This window comes from Diceros bicornis, chromosome 13, assembly GCF_020826845.1.
Source record: "Diceros bicornis minor isolate mBicDic1 chromosome 13, mDicBic1.mat.cur, whole genome shotgun sequence".
Classification (NCBI taxonomy): domain Eukaryota; kingdom Metazoa; phylum Chordata; class Mammalia; order Perissodactyla; family Rhinocerotidae; genus Diceros; species Diceros bicornis.
In genome coordinates this window covers 14,932,210-14,953,079 of record NC_080752.1, presented here as the reverse complement: position 1 = coordinate 14,953,079, position 20,870 = coordinate 14,932,210, and the positions used below count along the sequence as shown (strand labels likewise).

The 20,870-nt window shown below is 45.9% G+C and overlaps 1 protein-coding gene across 1 annotated transcript; it reads right to left on the bottom strand.

Annotated features, from left to right (window-relative positions):
- Nucleotides 1–8,956: 8,956 nt before the first annotated feature.
- GPX7 (glutathione peroxidase 7) lies at nucleotides 8,957–16,769 on the bottom strand. Its single transcript, XM_058552426.1, has 3 exons — nucleotides 16,614–16,769; nucleotides 11,775–12,036; nucleotides 8,957–10,255 (listed from the first exon to the last, which is right to left on the bottom strand). The coding sequence occupies exons 1-3, from the start codon at nucleotides 16,746–16,748 to the stop codon at nucleotides 10,092–10,094; spliced, it is 561 nt and encodes a 186-aa protein (XP_058408409.1). The 5' UTR covers nucleotides 16,749–16,769; the 3' UTR covers nucleotides 8,957–10,091.
- Between the last annotated feature and the right edge of the window lie 4,101 nt (nucleotides 16,770–20,870).

The following is a 20,870-nucleotide window of genomic DNA, read 5'->3' as shown; positions in this document are numbered from 1 at the left end:
ATGTTGTATGTCAATTATATCTCAAAAAAAAAAAAAAAAAAAAAAAAGGAGGCAGGGCTCTACATCCTCACCAGAACTTGGTATTGTTGCTATTTTTCATTTTGGCCATTCTTTTTTTTTTTTTTTTTTTTTGTGAGGAGATCAGCCCTGAGCTAACATCCGCCAATCCTCCTCTTTTTTTTTTTTGCTGAGGAAGACGGCCCTGGGCTAACATCCGTGCCCATCTTCCTCCACTTTATATGGGACGCCGCCACAGCATGGCTTACCAAGCAGTGCGTCGGTGCGCGCCCGGGATCCGAACCAGCGAACCCCGGGCTGCCGCAGCGGAGCGCGCGCACTTAACCGCTTGCACCACTGGGCCGGCCCCTTGGCCATTCTTATAGGTGTGAAGTGGTATCTTTTCACACTTCATGAATATCTTTTCATGTTCTTATTAACTATTCATATATCTTCTTTGGAAAAATGTCTATTTTGCCTTTTTTTTTTTTTTTGCTGAGGAAGATTTGCCCTGAGCTAACATCCATTGCCAATCTTCCTCTTTTTTTTTACTTGAGGAAGATTAGCCCTGAGCTAACATCTGTGCCAGTCTTCTTCCACTTTGTATGTGGGTTGCTGCCACAGCATGGCTTGATGAGTGGTGTAGGTCTGTGACCGGGATCTGAACCAGCGAACCCGGGCCACTGAAGTGGAGCACACAAAACTTTAACCACTTGGCCACAGGGCTGGCCCCTATTTTGCCTATTTTTAAATTGGGTTGTCTTCTCATTGAATTGTAACAGTTTTTATATATTCTGGATACAAATTCTTTATCATATGTATTATTGTAAATATTTTTTCCCAGTCTGTGGCTTGCCTTCTCATTTTCTTAAAGGTGGTTTTCGAAAAGCAGAAATTTAAAACTTTGATAGTGCAATTTATCACTTCTTTCTGTTAAAATTAGCACTTTCTGGGTTCTATCTTAAAAAAATCTTTGCCTACCCCAGGATCACAAAGATTTTCTCCTATGTTTTCTTCTAGAAGTTTCATAGCTTTAGCTTTTACATTTATGCCTGTGATCACTTTTGAGTTAATTTTTGTGTGTGATGTGAAGCAAAGGTTGAGGTTCACTTTCATATGAATATCCAGTTGTTCCAAAACCATCCTTTGAAAGCACTATCCTTTCCCCATTGAATTAACTTGACACCATTGTCAAAAATCCATGAACCATATACGTGTGGATTTATTTCTGGATCCTCTATTCTGTGTCATTGATCTGGATATATCCTTAAGCCAATACTATTTTGTCTTAATTACTATGTCTTTATGAGTAAATCTTGAAATTAGGTAGTGTCCTCTTTGTCTTTGTTTTTCAAAATTGTTTTACTGATTCTAGGTCCTTTGCATTTCCACATAAATTTTAGAATTAGCTTGTCAATTTCTACCAAAAAAAAAAATCTTCTGAGATTTTGCTTATGATTGCATTGAATTAGTATAACAATTTGGAGAGAATAAACATCTTAATATCAAGTTTCCCAATCCATGAACATGGTATATCTCCTCATTTATTTAGTTCTTTAACTTCTCTCAGCAACATTTTATACTATTCAGTGTACAGGTCTTAGACATATTTTGTAAAAGTTATCCCTTTTTCTTATTTTTGATGATATTGTAAATGACAGTTTTAATGTGATTTTCCAGTTGTTCATTGCTAGTTATAGAAACACAATTTATTTTTGTATATTGACCTTGTATTCTGTGATCTTGCTAAATTCACTTATTAGTTCTAGTAGTTTTTTTGTAGCCTACTTAGGATTTTTTATGTTAACATAAAGAACATAGTATATTATGTTGTCTGTGAATAAAGGCAGTTTTACTTTTCCTTTCCAGTTGACGCCTTTCATTTCTTTTCCTTGTTTTATTACATTGTCTAGGATCTCCAATATAATGTCAAAGAGAATTCTTTTGAGTTTTGAGGCAGAATTGTGCAATTCCTCTTACTCTACACTTGATTCTTTCCCACCACTCACTTATCAACAGAGAGATCCTCTGAATTTTTGACCTGAGCTGTTGAAGTAGCCCCAGTGACTCCAGTCTGACCTCCAAAATCTGAACTCTCCCTACCTCTCCAACTATGCCTCTTCTTTCCTACAGGAAGCTTCTGATTCAGTCAGTCTCACCTGGGAAAGGAGCCTCCTCTCTCAAATTTTTGCTCATGTAATTCCGCCCTTCTGGTTATCTAACTCTTTTCCACCCTTCAAGGTCCAGCTTGAAGAAACCCCTCCTGCAGGAAGCCCTTCTGTGACCAACTCTCAGGGCACCATTTTTTCTTGCAGCATCTGCTGTCCTGACTGTGTATGTACCATTCACTGAGCACCTTCCATGTGCCATCATCTCACTTAGAAATCACAGCTTCAGACTACAGGCTCCTCTAGGACAGAAGTTATACCTGCTTCTGCCCTGGTTTCACCATACTCAGCCTAGGGCCTGGTTCTCAAAGGCAAGGCTGCTGCCTTGTGCCACCTTTGTTCTTTCGTGTGCCTTTGTGTGCAGATCAGAAAAAAGTGCCTCTTCCTCTCACCTGATGTAGCCCTATGCCAAAGGCAAGGCTTGGCGATTAGACTTCAAGCTAGATTTCAACTCGTACTTGCCCCTTCTTCTGGACACCTTCAAAATCTGCATGGCCATATGGGTCAACCCTACCTCAAGGAAAGAATTAATAAATGAACAAATAATTCTGAAATATGAGTTTTTTATATTTATAAAGATATTGAGGCTCAGAGAGATTAAGTTACTTACCCGAGGACCCAGCCAGGAGTGGAAGAAACTGGGGTTTGCCCTGGGTCTGCTAGTCTCCAAAGCTCAAGGAAACACTGCCTTTGTTTACCTCTTTCTCTGATCTCAACATGAGTCCAGCACTTTACATGTTATTAAGCATTTTTCATGTTCACAGTTCTTTTTCAGCATGAGATCAGCCACTTCTGGAATGTACTCCAAGACTTCTGCACCCTGGAGTGAATGTCTGGCCTCTCCCAGGATCAGAGTCTCCAACCCTAAACCCTCCCTGTCTCTGCTGGAGTGTTACCAGAGTCCAGGAAGCAGAGAATAGAGGGAAAGGCAAGGACGTTGGTGCCAGATCAGCCTGGATTCCAACTACTACTTAGCAACTGGCTTGCTGGGAGACTGGATTTCTCACTTAGCCTCATCTATGAAATGGAAGTCATAATATGAAGAGGAAGTCATACCTATACATAATATAGGTACATGAGCACTTAGTAAAGGTTAGTTCTCCTCTTTCCACTTTGCTGAGAGCAAGGATTGTGTCTCATGTTAGGTCCACACGCAAGGAAACTGCAGCCTTTGTCCACAGAACAGTATTAGTGAAGTTTGTCAACCCCATGACTAGAACAGCTTTTTCTCTTGACCTTGGGCAAGTCTGTTCCCCTTTCTGAGCCTCAATTTCCTGTCTTTTAAATGGAGATAATAATACCTAAATAACCATAAGAAGAACTGTCATTTACTGAATAGACATGTACCAGGCACTGCAGTGCTGTATGGGTGTATTGTCATTTAATCATCACAATAGGCCTATGAGGTAAGTGCTGTTAATATCCCCGATGTCCCAGAAGAGGACACCGAGGTCCAGAGAGTGAGGTGAAGTACTCTGCCCATGAGTACTTTGCCCCCGAGTCACCCAGCTGCTAAGCGGCAGAGCTGGGATATGAATCCTGCTTTGCAATACTCTAGACCAGGATGTCTCCGTTTACTGATAATTTAAGCCAGATAACTCTTTGTTGTAGGGGACAGTCCTGTGCACTGTAGGGTGTTTAGCAGCATCCCTGGCCTCTACCCACTAGATGCCAGTAGTACCCATCCCCTAGTTGTGACAACCAAAAATCTCTCCAGACATTGCCACATGTGTCCCCTGGTGGGCAAAATCACCCTTAGTTAAGAATCTCTGCTCTCCTCTCTGGATTCCTAGACAATGTCTTTCCTCTACAATATGACCAAGCAGGGAGGCTTCTTCCCTAACAAGGGCAGGTAAAGGAAATCAGCCACAGACAGGTGCTACACTCATGCCAACACTATCTCATATTTGTTAGAGCCCCTTTCCACTCACAAAGGGCCTTCTCATACATTTGTTGTCTGAACATTCCAGGTGATAGAGCAGTTGGACAGAAGTGTCTAGCACAGTGCCCAGCACTTATCAGGTAAAATCTTGGTTTCCTTTTATTGGCTCCATGAAGTAATGGAGGGTCAGCAAGGTTAAGTGACTGTCCCAAGACTACACAGCTAGTCAGGGGGTGTTGTCATTTGTTATGTTGATTAGCCTATTAACTATTGTTATCAGCTCTTCTACTTTAATCCTGCGAAGAGTTTCTGCTTTCATTGGGAGGAACAAGGCAAATCAGAAGAGTTAGAATCTTAGTTTCCTAGAGTTGAAAGGATCCTAGAGGCTGTCCAGTTCAACTCCCTACTGCATGGTATTCCACCCTGGATTAGGGTTGCCAGATAAAATATGGGATAGCTAGTTAAATTTGAATTTCAGATAAACAATGAATAATTTTTTAATACAAGTATGTCCCATGCAATTGTCACTAATACCAGGGACGATTGTGGCCCTGGGACTCCTTCTGGAGAATGAAGAGCAGGGCTCAGTTGATCATGTGATCAGAGGGGAGCACTCATATTCCAAGGGATCAGAGGAAGGGACCTTGTGACTGGGCTTTCCCATCTCACTGAGATTGGTCACCTCTTCCACAGGAGGACTTGAGACTTTCAGGTCAGGGGGAATCTAGCTGATGCAGGGGCTCAGATAGTCCCTGGGACATGCAGAAACAGACATGGATGATGACAGTGAAGTCAGTCAGTCAACAAATGTGTTTTGAACACCTAGTATGGGCCAGGCATTTGTTATGCTCAATGACTACAGTGGAGATAAGGTATACAGCAATATCAAGGAAAGGAAGAGAATTTCCACCTGTGCAATGGGAGAGCGGAGTGAAAGAGACAATGGCAAGCAGTTTGGTTTGTTCTCACCAAAGGTAAGAAATGGAGGAGGATGAGGCACAAGTGCTTTGAATGATAGATTAAGGAACCAAGCCTTTATTTCAAGGATAAGGGCTGGGGGCACACTGAAGTAGAGAGGTTATATGCTTAGATTTGCTTTTTTGAACATCATTCAGCTTGCAACGTGAAGCATGGATTGGAGGAGGGAGTTGGGGCCAAGGAGATGAGCTAGAAGGATGATAAATCCTGAGTTAGGATAACAGTAGCAGGAAGAAGGAGAGGAGAGAGATTTGAAAGATGTTGAGATGTGGGGCAGAGATGGCTATTTGTCCCTGCCCCTGTCCCCCCAACATCTGTTCTCCCTTTCTTCTATGTTAATGGAGCCCCCAGTTTTCATCTGGGCATATGGCCATAAGGAATAAAAACTTTATTTCCCAGTGATCCTTTTGTCTGTGTGTGCCTATGTGACTAAGTTCTTTCAACCTGTAGGATGTGATGTAATACCCGTAAAGGAATAGGGTTGAGGTGGTCGGCTATCTTGGATCATATAGTATGGCAACATCCTAGGGATGGTGGAGACAGAAGCCTGGGCCGCTGACTAATTCGTGAAGCAGAGTAAAGGTCCAGTTTTTACACAGGATAGAAATAAACTTCTACTTTATTTGAGACTGTGTTTACTTTGGGTTCCTGTTACAGCTGCCAAATCTCTATCCCAACACAAAGTGGTAAAAGTCACAGGTGAGGGCTAAGATGTAGGGACTACACGAGATGTGGAGAGGAGAGGAAGCTGCAATTTTTTTGTTATACCCAAGGCGGTGTTTCTTTCTTGAAAATGGCCTTTTGACCACCTGCAGTGTGATCACTCTGGATGGGGCCCAGTTATCTGTGCAAGCAGCTTGGTGAATTGCAGGACCCAGGCTTAGGCAATCCCCTCCAGCATCCCGCAGGCTGGCCCTGCTGGAGCTGGGAGGTTTCAGGGCTGCCTGCCTTCCACGGGTGTCTCCATGGTGACCCGTCCTCCGGGCAGCCCCCAGAGCAGGCTACTTCTCCTATCAGTAGTTCAGTGTCTGCCTCTGCCGCAGGGTTTATTTCTTCAGACTTGGGACTAAAGACAGGCTCTGTCATGCTAAGTCAGGTCACTATCATTCTTACCTGGATCCCACAAAGCCCTGAATGATCTTGGCTCCAGGCAGCACTGGCTCCATTGTATCACGCATCTTCCTTCTTTGGGGCCTTTGCCTGAGCCACTCCATGCTTAGGACCTTCCAACCTCTTGCCCCCAACTAATTCTTATTAAAATTTTAGCTCTCAGCTTAAATGTCATGCCTTAGGGAAGTGTTCTCTAAACTCCAGTATAAGTCCAGTGCCACTTTTATATACACTATGGCTCCTTGTACTTCTTCCTGGGGCTTATCATAATTCTAATTACATAATAATTGGTGTAATTATTTGTTTAATGTTGTCTTTCCCATTATTCTCTGAGCATCGTGACAGTTGGGAACATGCATGTTCTGTTCACTGATGTGTCCCTAGAACCTAGTGCAGAACTTGACAAATAAGCAGTGCTCAAGAAATATTTGTTGATGAATGAATGTCCCTTCCAACCATAATTTTCCAGGAAGTCCTCTCATAGTCACACTCTCCTCCCTCCACGTGCCAGCCCAGCTCAGAGAAGTAAATAAGCAATTAGGATGGGACCTCCCTTTCTCTGAGGACCTGGGACCAGTTGACGTTGAATGAGAATCACGTGAGTGAAAAGAGAGCCCAGCAAAAGACAAAGACCTCTCATATCCACAGCCAGAAATGACCCCCTCCCCAAACACCTAACTTGGGGTCTCTGGCTTGTTAATATACTCCAAACTAATAGCAGATAGCTAAGGGATCAGAAATAAGATTTAAGCAGACAGCTAAAATATTGATTAATAATTAAAGCTTGGCAAATAACTAAACTACTAAGTACTAGGATATAACCTAATAAAGTATTTGGCTTATAAGTAAAGTGTTAGAAGATAATTAAGGTGTCAGTAGAAAATCAAATATTAACTACTCAAGTGTTAGCTGATAACCAAGAGATTAATTTAAAACTAAGTCGTTAGCAGATACTAGTTAAACAATGACTAAGGTAACTGCTTATAAGGATTTAAAGTGAGATTTTCCCTAGGGGACCCTTGCACGTGAGAGGGGACTTGGGAACAGCACAAAGCTGATAGAGCCTATAGGAATGAAGGTCTAATTGGGAGTGCAAAGTCCTCAGCTGGACTCTAAACTTCTGGGGGAAACTGCTCGTCTTTGGTTTCTGGATAGGGTCTAGTCAGGGACAGCATGGAGCTGGTGCTCAAAATGCTTACCACATAATTAAATTTAATCTGCTAAGGGCTACGCACTGTGCTGAGGAGAGAAGGGAGGGCAGTTGCTTAAACAATGAGAATAATGTGGTGAGTGAGTGAGTTGCGTGCGAAAGGTAAGGCTTAGGGGTTTTGCAAAGGCTGGGTGGAAGGGAAAGCAGGTGTGTCAGCGAGAGATGATGAGTTTAGTTCTGGACGCATTGAATTGAGGTGTCTGTAGACATGCCCAGGTGGATATGAGTCCAACGTGGATTTGGGTGTCATCAGGGTGTAGACAGTGCTCAAAATGATGAGAAAAAATGAGATGGCTGCAGAAGAGGATATGGAGTGAGAAAAGGGACCAGCCTAGAACCCTAAGGAAGACCAACAGGGAAGGAGTGAGAAGAGGAGGAAGAAACATCAACAGACACTGAGAAGGAAGGAGCACTCAGAGAGATGGGGGCAAACCAAGAGAAAATGCGAGCGTGAAAGCTAAGGGAAGAGAGTGTGTTAGGGAGAAGAGTGCAGTCAGCAATGTCAGACGTGGCTGACAGGTCAAGCACGATAAGGTCAGAGAGATGTCCATTGAGAGCGTGGTTCTGAGATGTCCACCACAAAAATTTCTGTGATAGCTGGGTTTTGGGGGGTATGTGTGTGTGCACGCATGCACACATGAGCATGTGCAGAGCTGGAGCTTGGAGAAAGGTGTGTAAGAGCAGGCTGGAGCCCACTGCAGGGGAGCTTGTGGTGAGCCCACAGGGAGCCTTTATTTACTTTTGGCAGCTTTTGAGAAGGACAATTAAGGGAGACTTAAGCACAGTAAGCACAGTTCAACCCTTTCGTTGTCCAGTGGGAAAATGGAGGACAGCAGAGAGGGACAATTTGCTTAGTCTGTGAGTCAAGGGCACAGCCAGGACTTGAATCTGAGCCTCCTTCTTCTAGCAGAGTGACCTTGAGAGAAGTAGACATGAAATTCTTACTGGCCAGTGAATTATCGACCAGTGACTTTGCCCATCACCTCAGTTTTTAGCTGCCTCTTTTTATATGTTATATAAAAGTGAAATAGTATTTTATATACAAAATTCAAACATTTCAGAAATACTTAACAAAGAAAGTGAATGACTCCTGTTATCCTACCCCACCCCCATGGACAACCACCATTAACAGTTTGGTCTATATTCCTCCCCCCTCTCTCCCTCTCACTTAACATTGTAAATTTTTAGTAAAAATATTATACTTGGTTATACTGGATTTTTTGTGTGTGTACCTGTGTTCATTCTGTTTTACAACTTGCCCTTTTTCACTTTTGGACAACTTTCTATGGTGGTATATAGAAATCTTATTCATTCTTTTTTTTTTTTTATGTGAGGAAGATCAGCCCTGAGCTAACATCCTATGCCAATCCTTCTCTTTTTTTTTCTGCTGAGGAAGATTGGCCCTGGGCTAACGTCCATGCCCATCTTCTTCTACTTTATATGGGCCGCCGCCACAGCATAGCTTGACAGTGGCGCATCAGTGTGCGCCTAGGATCTGAACCTGCGAACCCCAGGCCTCCCAAGCAGAGCGCGTGCACTTAACCGCTGCTCCACCAGGCCGGCCCCTTATTCATTCATTTTAATAACTGTATTAGCATATCATTTGGATTTGTACCATAATTTATTACCAGGCCATATTGATGGACACAAGACTTGAATCCAATTTCCACTATTATGAACAGTATACATACATATTATCGTACACATTATTTGCACAGTTTGGGAGTCTTCTAGAAGCAGAAATGATGGATCAAAGGGTATGAACATTTGTTTTAAAAGATATTACCAAATCACCCTCCAAAAACTTGTGCCAGTTTGTTGTCCCATCAACAGTTTATGCAAAAGCCCATTTCCCCACATCCTTACCAACAATGGGTATTATCATTTAAAAAATCTTTCCAACTTGAATGAGGCTGAACATCTTTTCACATTCTTATTACCCGTCTGTATTCTTCTGTGAATTATCTGTTCATATCCTTTGCCTATTTGCTATTGTAGTTTACTTTTGGTCAGTGAATTCTTTTTGGGAAATAATGATTAGTTTGATTAAAAAAGGCTTGGAAGGCTTTGTACCAAATTGCAAATAGTTTTACCTCCAGGGAGTGAGAGTATAGAAAATGAGCGGGATACTTTCATTTTCATTTTACATCACCCTGTATTATCTTATAATGAATTTGAATTACTTTTGTAATTAAAAAAAGAATACACCAGAAAACAACAACAACAACATATAAATGTCTAGCCTGGATTGTCAATGGCTGGAAATTCATGTGGGTGCAGGTTTTTATTGATCACAAGTTATTTTTTGGTTTATATGCAAAAAATATTTATTGAATGCCTCCTATTGAGCTGGCACTGCCCCAGGCACATTCATAGGTCTTTCATCCTAATCCTCACAACAGCCCTGTGAGGTAGGAATTGACCCCATTTTACAGAGTTCTTAATAGGTAGGAGATTATTGCTTGATATACTTCTATTTGCCACATGTTTTCAGGGGCTAGAGGTTCTTAATGGCTGGTGATTCACTGGTCAAGAGCTCTCATTGGCCAGGAGTTCCTAGTGGTTGCTCTAAGATTCAAATCATCAAAATACTAGAATTATTCCCCTGCAGGAGTGATGGCCTAGGAGGAATAAGAATGGAGGGAGGAGTCAATGGGCTCTCCCTCTGAAGCACCATTTGAGTTTGCTTTGGTCACCCATGCAAGATGGGGGGGCGAAGGGGACAGTGGGAGAGGAGGGAAAGTGGTTACAGGTCTTCTCGCTTCTTCAGGATGAGCTTCCTCACGAGTTCTGTGATGTGAGGCCTGATCTCCTCCACCGACATGGTTGGGTCCCAAGCCCCTACCACTTTCCCGTCTGGGGACACTAAGTACTTCCAGAAGTTCCAGGTGGGCTCCTTCCCAGAAGTCTCTAGAGAAAAAGGAAGAAGGAGAGCAACTACTTTTTTTTTTTTAATTTTATTTATTTTTCCCCTAAAGCCCCAGTAGATAGTTGTATGTCACAGCTGCACATCCTTCCAGTTGCTGTATGTGGGACAAGCCCCAGTAAGGCCGGAAAAGCGGTGCGTTGGCGCGCGCCTGGGGTTCTGAACCCGGGCCGCCAGCAGCGGAGCGCGCACACCCAACCGCTAAGCCACGGGGCCGGCCCTGCAACTACTTTCTTACACTGCTTCCCTGCATACCCTCTCCTGGAATTCCACTATCGGTGTCCATCCTTCCCTTGAAGCAGTGGTTCTATTAGAATTAACTGGAGAGCTTTTCAAAATCCTGATGCCCAGTCCATACCCCAGACCACTTAAATCAGAATCTCTGGGAGTAAGACTCAGGCCTCAGTATTTTTGAAAAGCTCTCCAGGAGATTCCAATGTGGCGCCAAGGTTGAGAACTGCTGTTTTAGGATTCTGTGAAGTGCTTGATAAAGCATATCAGATCTTCCTTTATTAATGACTTCAAACTACAGAATAGTCTACACCCTATTCTCTGATGAAATCTTAATGGTTTCCAAATGTTAGTCCATGGACTGGTTGCATCTGAATCATGATGGTGGTGGTGGTGGGGTGCTTAAAACAAACATATTTTTGGGCCCTGCTTCAATAGGTCTCAGGCTAATGCATTTTTAAGAGCTCCCCAGGTGCTTCTAAAGCATGGCCAGGTTTGATCTATAACTATGGGAACTGGGAAGGAACTAATAAAAACACATAGGGAAAAGAAAGCAAACATTAGGATTGACCCCTAGAGCAAAATTCACATCTGCCTTAGTAAGGGACCTTGTGTTTGTTACACTGTTGTTTCTCATTTACTCCTCCAGGTGAATGGGTTGGGAGGGGTAGGTGAGGGATATGAAGGCAACCAGAAGCACGGAGTGGGAGAAAGCAAAAATGGAGCCCCCAAAGGAGGAGAAAGTCCTGAGGGAGGAAACAGGACCATGACAAGCTTGGCTCATGACCCCACTGTGTGGCTCTGAGGCTTCTTGGGCTGGAGAAGAGATCTATTTCTGAAATATTAAGATCTAGTATTTTAACTCACAAGGTTTCCCTCCTGTGGCCTATAGACTTTGCCTCTGACTCAGGACAGGAGATGCCTGTCAGCCTTCTCTAGGCATTTGGCATCTGCTCCTTGGTTTCTCCATCCTCCATAACTCAACTAATTCACGTTGACTAAAATCTGAGTCCGAGTCTCCCTCTAGGAGCCCCTATGTATGAAAACAGGATCTCAGAGAAGTCTGCAAGAATGACTCTGAGGGAGAACTGCAAGGCAGCAAGGGTGGAGATATTCTTAGGCAGGAATAACCCTCATCCTCAAAGATTAATGCTGGAACAGACCATCAATCCATGCGGGCATCTAGAAGGGGCCCCAGGTCAACTGGCCAGCCAGTGGGTTCTGCTGCCCAGGGAGCCAGCTGAGGGAGTGAGGGAAAGGATCAAGACTTACGGGTCAGGTACTTGAAGGCAGGGTGGGCACCAGTGCCGATGACTGCGATCTTGCTAAACATGGGGAAAGAGACACTGTAGGTGCGGCGGACGAAGCTCTCGATCTCCTTGTTGCTGTCGGGCTCCTGCTGGCCAAACTGGTTGCAGGGGAAAGCAAGCACATTGAAGTGGTGGGGCCCTAGGTCCCGCTGCAGCTGCTGCAGGGCGCGGTAGTGCTGGTCTGTGAAGCCACACTCGCTAGCCACGTTCACCACCAGGGACACCTGGGTGGCAAAAACAAAACCCAGACACATACGCAACCCAGTGAAGAGGCATGCACTTGCACATGCCGTGACATGCCCACATGTGTGACCCCCCCAGCAGTTAATGCTCTCTCTCATACATACAAGAACACCGTGTACACATATGTAAACGTGTGTGCAATGCTCTCACGTATACACCAACACATGCACACAGGCACAGATGGAATCAAACATGCAGGGGCTTACAGATATGTGTGCAAACACATACATGAACATTCATGAGAATAAGCACACAATACCCATAAATGCGTTTGCACACAGACCGTGACATAAAGATACCTTAGCACACAACACACGCACAAACACATACAACACATTCACAGAAAGAGGCACACGCACCAGTGGGCTCACATCAGGAGGTGCTGTGAGGGAGTGGAAAGGCAGACCTGGGTTCAGTTTCTGACTTGGTCAGCTAGCACTCATCACTCTACACTGTAGTTGCCTGTATCCGTGTGGGTCTCCCTTCTATAACGTGAACCCACTGAGGGCAGGAGCTATGTTCACTTCACTCCTGGGCCTGATGTACAGAAAAGTCTCAGAAAGCGTCTGCTGAATGAATAAGTAAGTGTGCACGCATACGCGATCACCTGCATGGGTACATAGACAGACATGGATTTTCTTGATAAAAGGACCCCGAGGACCCCAGGGCAATCCCTTTTGCCCCTCTCTCTCCAGCAAACCAATACCACTTTCTTCTATCACTAGACTAACTTTTAAATTTATTATTGCCTTATAACACATTTATTTATTTATATGAATGTATTTATAAATTTATTTATTGCCTTTTGGTGATAAATATAAAGCTGGCTGATGGAACTTGATTATAGTACTGCAATTACAAATTTGGCACCAATGCTGTGTTTTTAGCTTCTAGTTACATATTATAAAAGGAGTTTTTTTTTTTAGAAATTTAGAATTTTTTTTTTAATTTTATTTATTTTTATTTATTTATTTATTTATTTTTTGTGAGGAAGATCAGCCCTGAGCTAACATCCATGCCAATCCTCCACTTTTTGCTGAGGAAGACCGGCTCTGAGCTAACATCTATTGCCAATCCTCCTCCTTTTTTTCCCCCCAAAGCCCCAGTAGATAGTTGTACATCATAGCTGCACATCCTTCTAGTTGCTGTATGTGGGAGGCAGCCTCAGCATGGCCAGACAAGCCGTGCGTCGGTGCGCACCCAGGATCCGGGCCCAGGCCGCCAATAGCAGAGTGCGCGCACTTAACCGCTAAGCCACGGGGCCGGCCTATAAAAGGATTTTAAATCTTACCCTGTGTATGGGCAGCCCAGCTCTATCTCTCTGGCCACTTTTTTAGAAGAGCTGGGATTATACCAGCGGGCTCCACAAAGAGGGCCACCTCCCAGGAACAGCCTGGGACACGGGACATGGACAGGTGCAAACTGCTCAGGCTAGACAGGATTTCTCAACCTCAGCACTATTGACATTTTGGGCTGAATAATTCTTTGTCGTGAGGGGGCTGTCTTGTTCATTGTAGGATGTTTAGCAGCATCCCTGCCTCTACCCACTAGATGCCTAATCTTGACAATCAAAAATGTCTCCAGACATTGCTAAATGTCCCCTGGGGAGCAAAATCATCCCCAGTTGAGAACCACCGGGCTAGATGATACAAACCACTGAGCTGTAACTCCTTCAGCCTGCCTCCACTAGATGAGGAAGGACCCATTCCCTGGGGCCACAGGCTGTTAGAACAACCTCCCCCACTAGCATCAGCATAATCCATATTCTGCCTGTAGTGGTGAGAAACTGGGACCCTTACCTCCCTTCCCTGGTGAGGGGTCTTCCTCTTTCTTCTCTGCTGGATCCCTGGGCAATGGGAGTATTAAAGGTTTCCTATTGTTAATCTACATCTTGTGTGTCTGCCCACTCTTTTGGAAGGACGGAAATCCTGCTTCTAGGTCTATGCCTGGAACCAAAAAACTTATCCTTAAAGTGACAAAACACAGACACACCCAAATACACACAGTTAATTTCCATATGTACATATAGAAGCACAGATACAGACTCAGATGTGTACAGAGAAGCAAGCAAACAAATAAACCATACACACACACACTCAGGCTTACAGGTACCTAACCTCACACTGCAGGCAAGCACATTCCCAACTGGTCACCCATTCATCCATCTTCATCATTGATCTAAATGATTGTTTTCCCAGTTAGCCTGAGGGCACAAATCACACAGTCTTGCTCATGGCTATGTCTCCAGGGCTGGACCCAGTGCCAGGCATGTAGTGGGAGCCAGTAATTATTTTTTTCAATTTTTAAAAATATTGCAGTACAATACGCATAATGAGCCAGTAACTATTTGCAGGTGAATGAATGACCCAGTGGCAGACCTAGCTTGGGTTAACTCACAGCATCATTTACAGCTTCCCTGAACTGACTGTTCCTGATCTCCCTCTAAACCTGGCGATTAAGGGCATGGGCTCTGGAGCTGGACTGCCTGGATTCACATTCTAACTCTACCTCTTAGCAGCTGTGTGACTCTTTTTTTTTTTTCAATTTCTTTCTGATTGATTTCTTGGCCTCTTGCTCCCATGCTTTTTAGGATTTACCAATGACCTAGAGTATTAAAACACTCCGAATTCTAGGATCACTTCTCTGGGTCATTTTTCTCCAGGATTTCTGTTCCTCACATTCTGGATGCCTTATTACTTCTGAAAACAAATAGACCTTGTTCTATTTTTGTCTTAGCACTTATTAACATAGGAATTACCTTGTTCATTTTTCTGTTCCTTGTTTATTGTCTCTCTCCTCTCCACCTCATATAAGCTCTATTAAAGTGGAAACTTGTCTGTTTTGCTCATTACTGTATCCCCAGGGTCGGCCTAGTACTTATTATACAGTAGGTGCTCAATAACAAATAATGAATTGATAAGTAGCAGGGCTGGTCAAGTGCTGAACCTGGGGCTCTCTGGCCAGCTGCACTAGAGGGAAGAAGAGGCCTGAATGGGAATAGGCCCTGCTCTTATTGGCTCTTTGCCCTGAGTCCTGGATAAGGTTCCTGCTGGGCCCACCAAACACAGGGACAGAGCACTCTACCAAGTGCTTCCACACTGTTGTCTCATTTGAAACTCACAATACCTTGGGGGACAATCAGGACAAGGGTTACCACCCCCAGGGTTTCTGTGCCAGGCACTATGCTAAACACTTTACACACACTATCTCTTCCAATCCTCACAGCAACCCTATGAGGATAGGTCTTTTTTTTTTTTTTGTATCTTCCATTTTATAGACGAGGAAGCTGAGGCATGAAGAAGTTAAGTACATTCCTCAGGAGGTAGGAGTGAGAAGAGGTGCCCCAGGCCTGGATATGGGCCCATTCCTCTCGGCATAGTTGAGAATTTCAAGGCTTAGAGAGTACTTTCTTCACTAAAGATGGCCTTGCTCCAGGGAGAATGCTGACAGCCACTTTCCCGTGGTCCATCCGAATCTGGATGCTGGGCCCACCTGTGCATTAGAAACCAACTCCCCACCCTTCCCATATGGAGCCCCAGGTCCACCTTGAGAAGTAGACTTGGAGGGTTCTTCATTACACACAGTGCAACATCTAGGCCTCTGGATGTAGTGTTCAAGGCTCCTCTCGGTCTCTCCCTACCCTCTTCAGCCTCATCTTCCACCACTCAGCCTCATGCTTTATACTCCAGGCATAACTACTTGAAGTCCCCCCACCCCTCCAGCACCCTTCTTGCTGTTTGCTTCTGAGCCTTGGCATGGACAATTCTCTTTCCCTGGAATGCTCTTCTTGGCCTTGCTAAAACTCACTCTTGTTTCAGACTCACCCAGGCACACTTCCTCTCTGAAGTCCTCTCTGAGCTGAGATTCCTTCTTGGTAAGGAGTTAGCAATTAGCCTGGATGACTCTTACATCTCGGCCTGAGCTGCCATCTTAGGAATTTGCCTGGAGCAGACCATGGGTGGATGGTTGGTTCTGCCCCTGGTTCTGGGCTTTCTATGGCTGTGTGACCCTGTGCAAATACCTTCACTCTTTGGGCTTTAGTGTCGTCTCTAAAGGATGATCTGTGTAAGTCCCCGTGGATCTAAAAGGATAACTCTCTCTGCACTGCACATTCATTTCCACAATGTCCTCACTGGACTCAGTATCAGCAAATCCCCCTGTTCCACACGTGGAAACTGGGGATGGGAGAGACAAAGGCCGCAGGATGCAAGAGTTCCTTTTTCCACCCATGCATGACAAAGGCGGGGCCTGGGCATTCAGCCTCTGGGAGAGGCCCGACCCCGCTGCCCCAAGTCGCTGAGAGGGAAATCGGCGCCGGCTGCGAGAGTTTCGGGTTTCACTGTGCGCGGGGGCCGTGCCACGTAGCCGCGGGACGGACCAGGCGCAGGACCTGGGGGCGCCGCGCCCCGAGGGGATGCTGGGTGGGGGTGGGGAGCCAGGGCAGGGTGCCGAGCGGCCAGAGTCCCCTCGGAGCCACACCCGACGGGGTCCCCGGCCGCGGGGAGCCCCCATTAGGCCCGGCCAGGGCGGTGCCGAGGCCCCGTGGCCGGACACTCACCGACCCGCGGTACTTCTCCAGCGACACCAACTTGCCCCGGATGTTGACCACCTTGAAGTCGTAGAAGTCCTGCTCCCGCTGCGCGCAGGCCGCGGCCGCCAGGAGCAGCCACGCCGCCACCAGTGCAGCCACCATGACTCGCTCCCGGGGTGGCGGGGTTGCGAGGGCAAAGGCGGGGCGGGGGGACCCGGCGCGGGGGGCGGGAGGGGGCGGCCCGCGAGGCAGGACGCGCCCCCTTCCCCTTCTCCGCGGGCGGTGGAGCGCCAGGCTCTGGACCCCAGTTTCCCCATCTTGACTGCGGGAGCGTGGGAGTCCGCTCCCCTTCCCGGAGCCTGGAGCCGTGGTTCCAGGATTCTGACCACTGAGACCAGAATTCGTGTCGGTGAGGCTCCGTCTTGTTCCAGGATGCAGCGACTTGGTAGGGAAAGGGAGCTGAAAATATGGATCTGAGAGTTCAGCTTCTAATTAGCACAGTGGCCTTAGGCTGGTCACTGCACCTCTCTGGACCTCAGTTTCTCCATCTGTTCAGTGCATCAGCCTCCCTTCCTGACGCACCCAGACAGTATAGAATGGGAGTAATTGAAAAATGCATGTGAAACTTTGTCAGCTGGATGGTGCCTGCAAACTTTAGATGAATGAATGAACGTTCCCTGACAGAGATGGCACTGAGATGGGGACGTGGGGACGGAGGGCGTGCTGCAGGCTGGGTTCCCGGGAAGCAGACTCCAAGATGCATGGAGACTGCAGTACAGGATGGTTATGAGGGAGCACCCTTGGGATCAAGACCTGTGGAAGTGAGAAGAGGGAGCAGGAGTGGGCAGAAGTCCGGAGCTCCATGCAGGCGGAAGGAGTCTTGGCTGACCCCACAGGGACTCTGGAGCTAGGACGGCCCATCAGAGTTGTCCCCAGATGAGCTAAAATGGCCAGGGCAGGCCTTTATATCCCTGCCTTCATCAGTCATTGGACGTAGGGCCACGTGGGAAGAGGTATGACAGGAGCCAAGGTGGCCCTGTCCCTGGAGGGGCTGACAGTTAAAAGCTTTCCGCTGACAGCACGCCCAGCAGTAGTGTCCCAAGTCTTCACTGCTGGGGGATCTGGGCAGCACGTCACAGTGTCTCCCACACTCAGAAAACTCCTCCTGAGCCCCACCAAGTACAAGCATGGTGCTGGGTGCTGACACTGTGCTAGTTGTCCAGGAGCTCACAGCTGGCGTGAGAGAAGCCAAGTAAACCGGAGAGTTCATGTAATGTGGTAAGAGCTAAGCTCTCCTACAGTCATTCAACAAACGCTTCTTGAGCACCTGTTCTACGCTAGGTTCTGTTCTAGGTGCCTCTTATGCAGTGATGAACAAGACAGTGTGGTCCCTACCCAGGGGGAGACAGGTATTAAATAATTCATAAATAGCTCTAAAATTACTATTGTGGTGAGTACCACCTATACTACCCTTGGGGGTGGGGAGGGGTGCAGGAGGGCTTCCCAGAGAAAGGAAGGTTTGAGCTGAGCTCTGAAGAATGAGTAGAAATTAGCCAGGCTGAAGCGAGGAAGCAAGTGCAAAGGACCTGAGGGAGACAGAAACATGGTGCATTGAGAAATGAAGAAGGCCAGTTTGGCTGGAGCAGAGAGAGCAGAGGGCAAGAGGAGAAGGTGGAGAGGCAGGCAGGGGTGAGGTCACACAGAACCTGATAGGCCACAGTAAAGATTATGGTCTGTAAGCCAAGAAATGAAGGTTCTTTTTTTAAAGCAGAGAAGTGGCAGTGAGTGCTATGAAAGATCCCTGGCTGTTCTGTAAAGAGTAGATAGGAAGAGGCAAGAGCAGATGTGCTCCAGATGCGGGGGTAGAGGAAGCTCTACGGTTCTGAGGCCAAGAGGCAGTTGCTAACCTAGCAGTCAGGAAAAGCCTCCTGGAGGTGGTAATACCAGAATCATGTCTTCAAAGAGGAATGGGAATTCTGTAGTTTGGGAAGGAGGAGGGCAAAGATGTCAGACTGAGGGAGCAGTGTCTGTGAAGGCGCAGAGCTCGAGAGAAGAGCTTGGCTATTTGGGGAGAGAAGGGGTATGGGGTAGATGAGGTTGGAGGGGTCATCAGAGGCCAGATGGAGAAGGGTCTCGGGTGCCAAGGCAAGGAGCTCGGACTTCACTCTCTAGGCTGTGGTGAGCAAAGGTTTTGAAGCTGGGCACATCACAAGACTCGAACTCAGGCCTTCAGATTCAGAACATGGGATCTTTCTGCACTACCAAGCTGGCCTCTCTCTTTAGGAGCAGACAACATTAGTAGGCGAGATGGAAAACAGGAGAAAGGGTGCTCCAGGCAAGGGCCAAGGCAGAAATAAAGTGCTCCTGCCCTTCCTACTCCTTCTCCCCCCTCTCTCATGGGAGCCTTGAGCCCGTAATGGGTCTTATGGTTACTAAATGGTCCCCTCTGCTCTGCCCCTGTGAAGCCATTGGTCTTCCTTCCTGCCGTCTGTCCCTTTCACTCAGACTTTCCTTGCATGTCCCAATAACCAGGAGTTCTCAAAATCTGCTCCACACAACTCTGACTCCTGCAAGCTTGGCTGAGCTATTTCCTGCTAAAATCCAGATAGGTAGGCATTTCTACCAAGAAGGAAAAAAAAGTTAATGGTGAAATGTTTCTCATTTGTAAATTTTTCTCCTGAGTCCTTCCCTCCTCCCCTATTCATGTTTCAGAACCCAGCTCAGATGTCACTCCCCTCTGCTACTACACTTAATCCCTCCCTCCGCTCTGTTGCCTTTGTACTGAATACATTTTCCCGCAGTGGGCTGATGATAACATCGTGCAGTTGTCTGTTTCCATGGCCATCTTTCCCCCCAGACTGGAGCTCCTTGAGGGCAGGCAGGCCTGTATCTGAATCATCTTTGTGTCCCCTGGCACACATTAGCTACTCAGTAAATAATCATTTTTCTTAAACCTCTGGTAACTTTTATTACTTGTCTGTGCTAGAGTCTGATATGAGATGCTGTTGGTTGTAACCAACACTGTATATTTTGTCATTTTATTTTCAGTCCACCATGAGTTTTTGGTGTTTCTGAAAGAGCACAGCTATTTCCAAGTGGTCCATCTACACAAATGGGAAAGACAAATGCATACGCAGTTCTCAGCTGAGCACCTGGAAGGGTAGAAGACTCACTCCTGGATCCTTTGTACTCCTCTTTCCCATAATAAGCTCGAAGAAGCTTTTTTATGGGTATTTAGAATACTCATTAATGTTTTCTTCGTTCAACAAATTGTTGAGCACCTACTGTGTACCAGACACTGTTTTAAGGGCTAGAAATATAGTAGTTAATAAGACAGACAAAAAATTCTTGAACTTACATTCTAGTGGAGGGAAAGGATAATAACTAAAATTTATAATATGAAACATATAGTACATTCGGTGGTGATAAGCAGGGGAGAGGGACAGAGAATGTGGTGGTGGGGTGGGGAGGGATTGCAACTTTAATTTGAATGGTCAGGAACCCTCACTGAGAAAGTGGCATTTGAGCAAAGACCAGAAGAAAGAGTGCAAACAATGGGGAGAACCGGGAGAAGAGAAACACTCCAGGAAACAGCAAAGGCCCTGAGACAGGAGTGTGCATGATGTGTGTGGAGAACAGCAAAGAGGCCAGTGTAGATGGAGTGGAGTGGGGGAGGGGAAGAGGAGCAAGGGGTGACGTTGGAGAGGGAATGGGATGGGGAGGCAGATACTGTAGGGTCTTATAAGATGTTGTCAAGACATTTGCTCGCACTCTGAGTGAGATGGGAAGCCACTGAGGAGTTTTAAGCAGGGGAATGACATTTCTAATTTATATTTTAACAGAATCACTCTGACTGCAGTGTTGAAATAAGGAGACCATTGAGGAGGCTATTGTAGTAATCCATGTGAGGGAACACGTAGGCTTAGACCAAAGTGGTGGCAGTGGAGGTAGTGGGAATTAGCCAGATTCTGAATATATTTTGAAAGTAGAGGCATAAGGATTTCCTGATAGGTTAGATGTAGGGTATAAGAGAAAGAGAAGAGTCACAGATGACTTTAAGGTTTTTGGCCAGAGCAGCTGGAAGAATAAAGTTGCTATTACAGTCATGCATTGCTTAACGACAGGGATATGTTCTGAGAAATGTGTCATTAAGTGATTTCGTCATTGTGCGAACATCATAGAGCGTACTTACTCACAGAAGCCTAGATGGTATAGCCTACTACACACCTAGGCTATATGGTACTAATATTATGGGACCACTACTGCACATGTGGTCCATCGTTG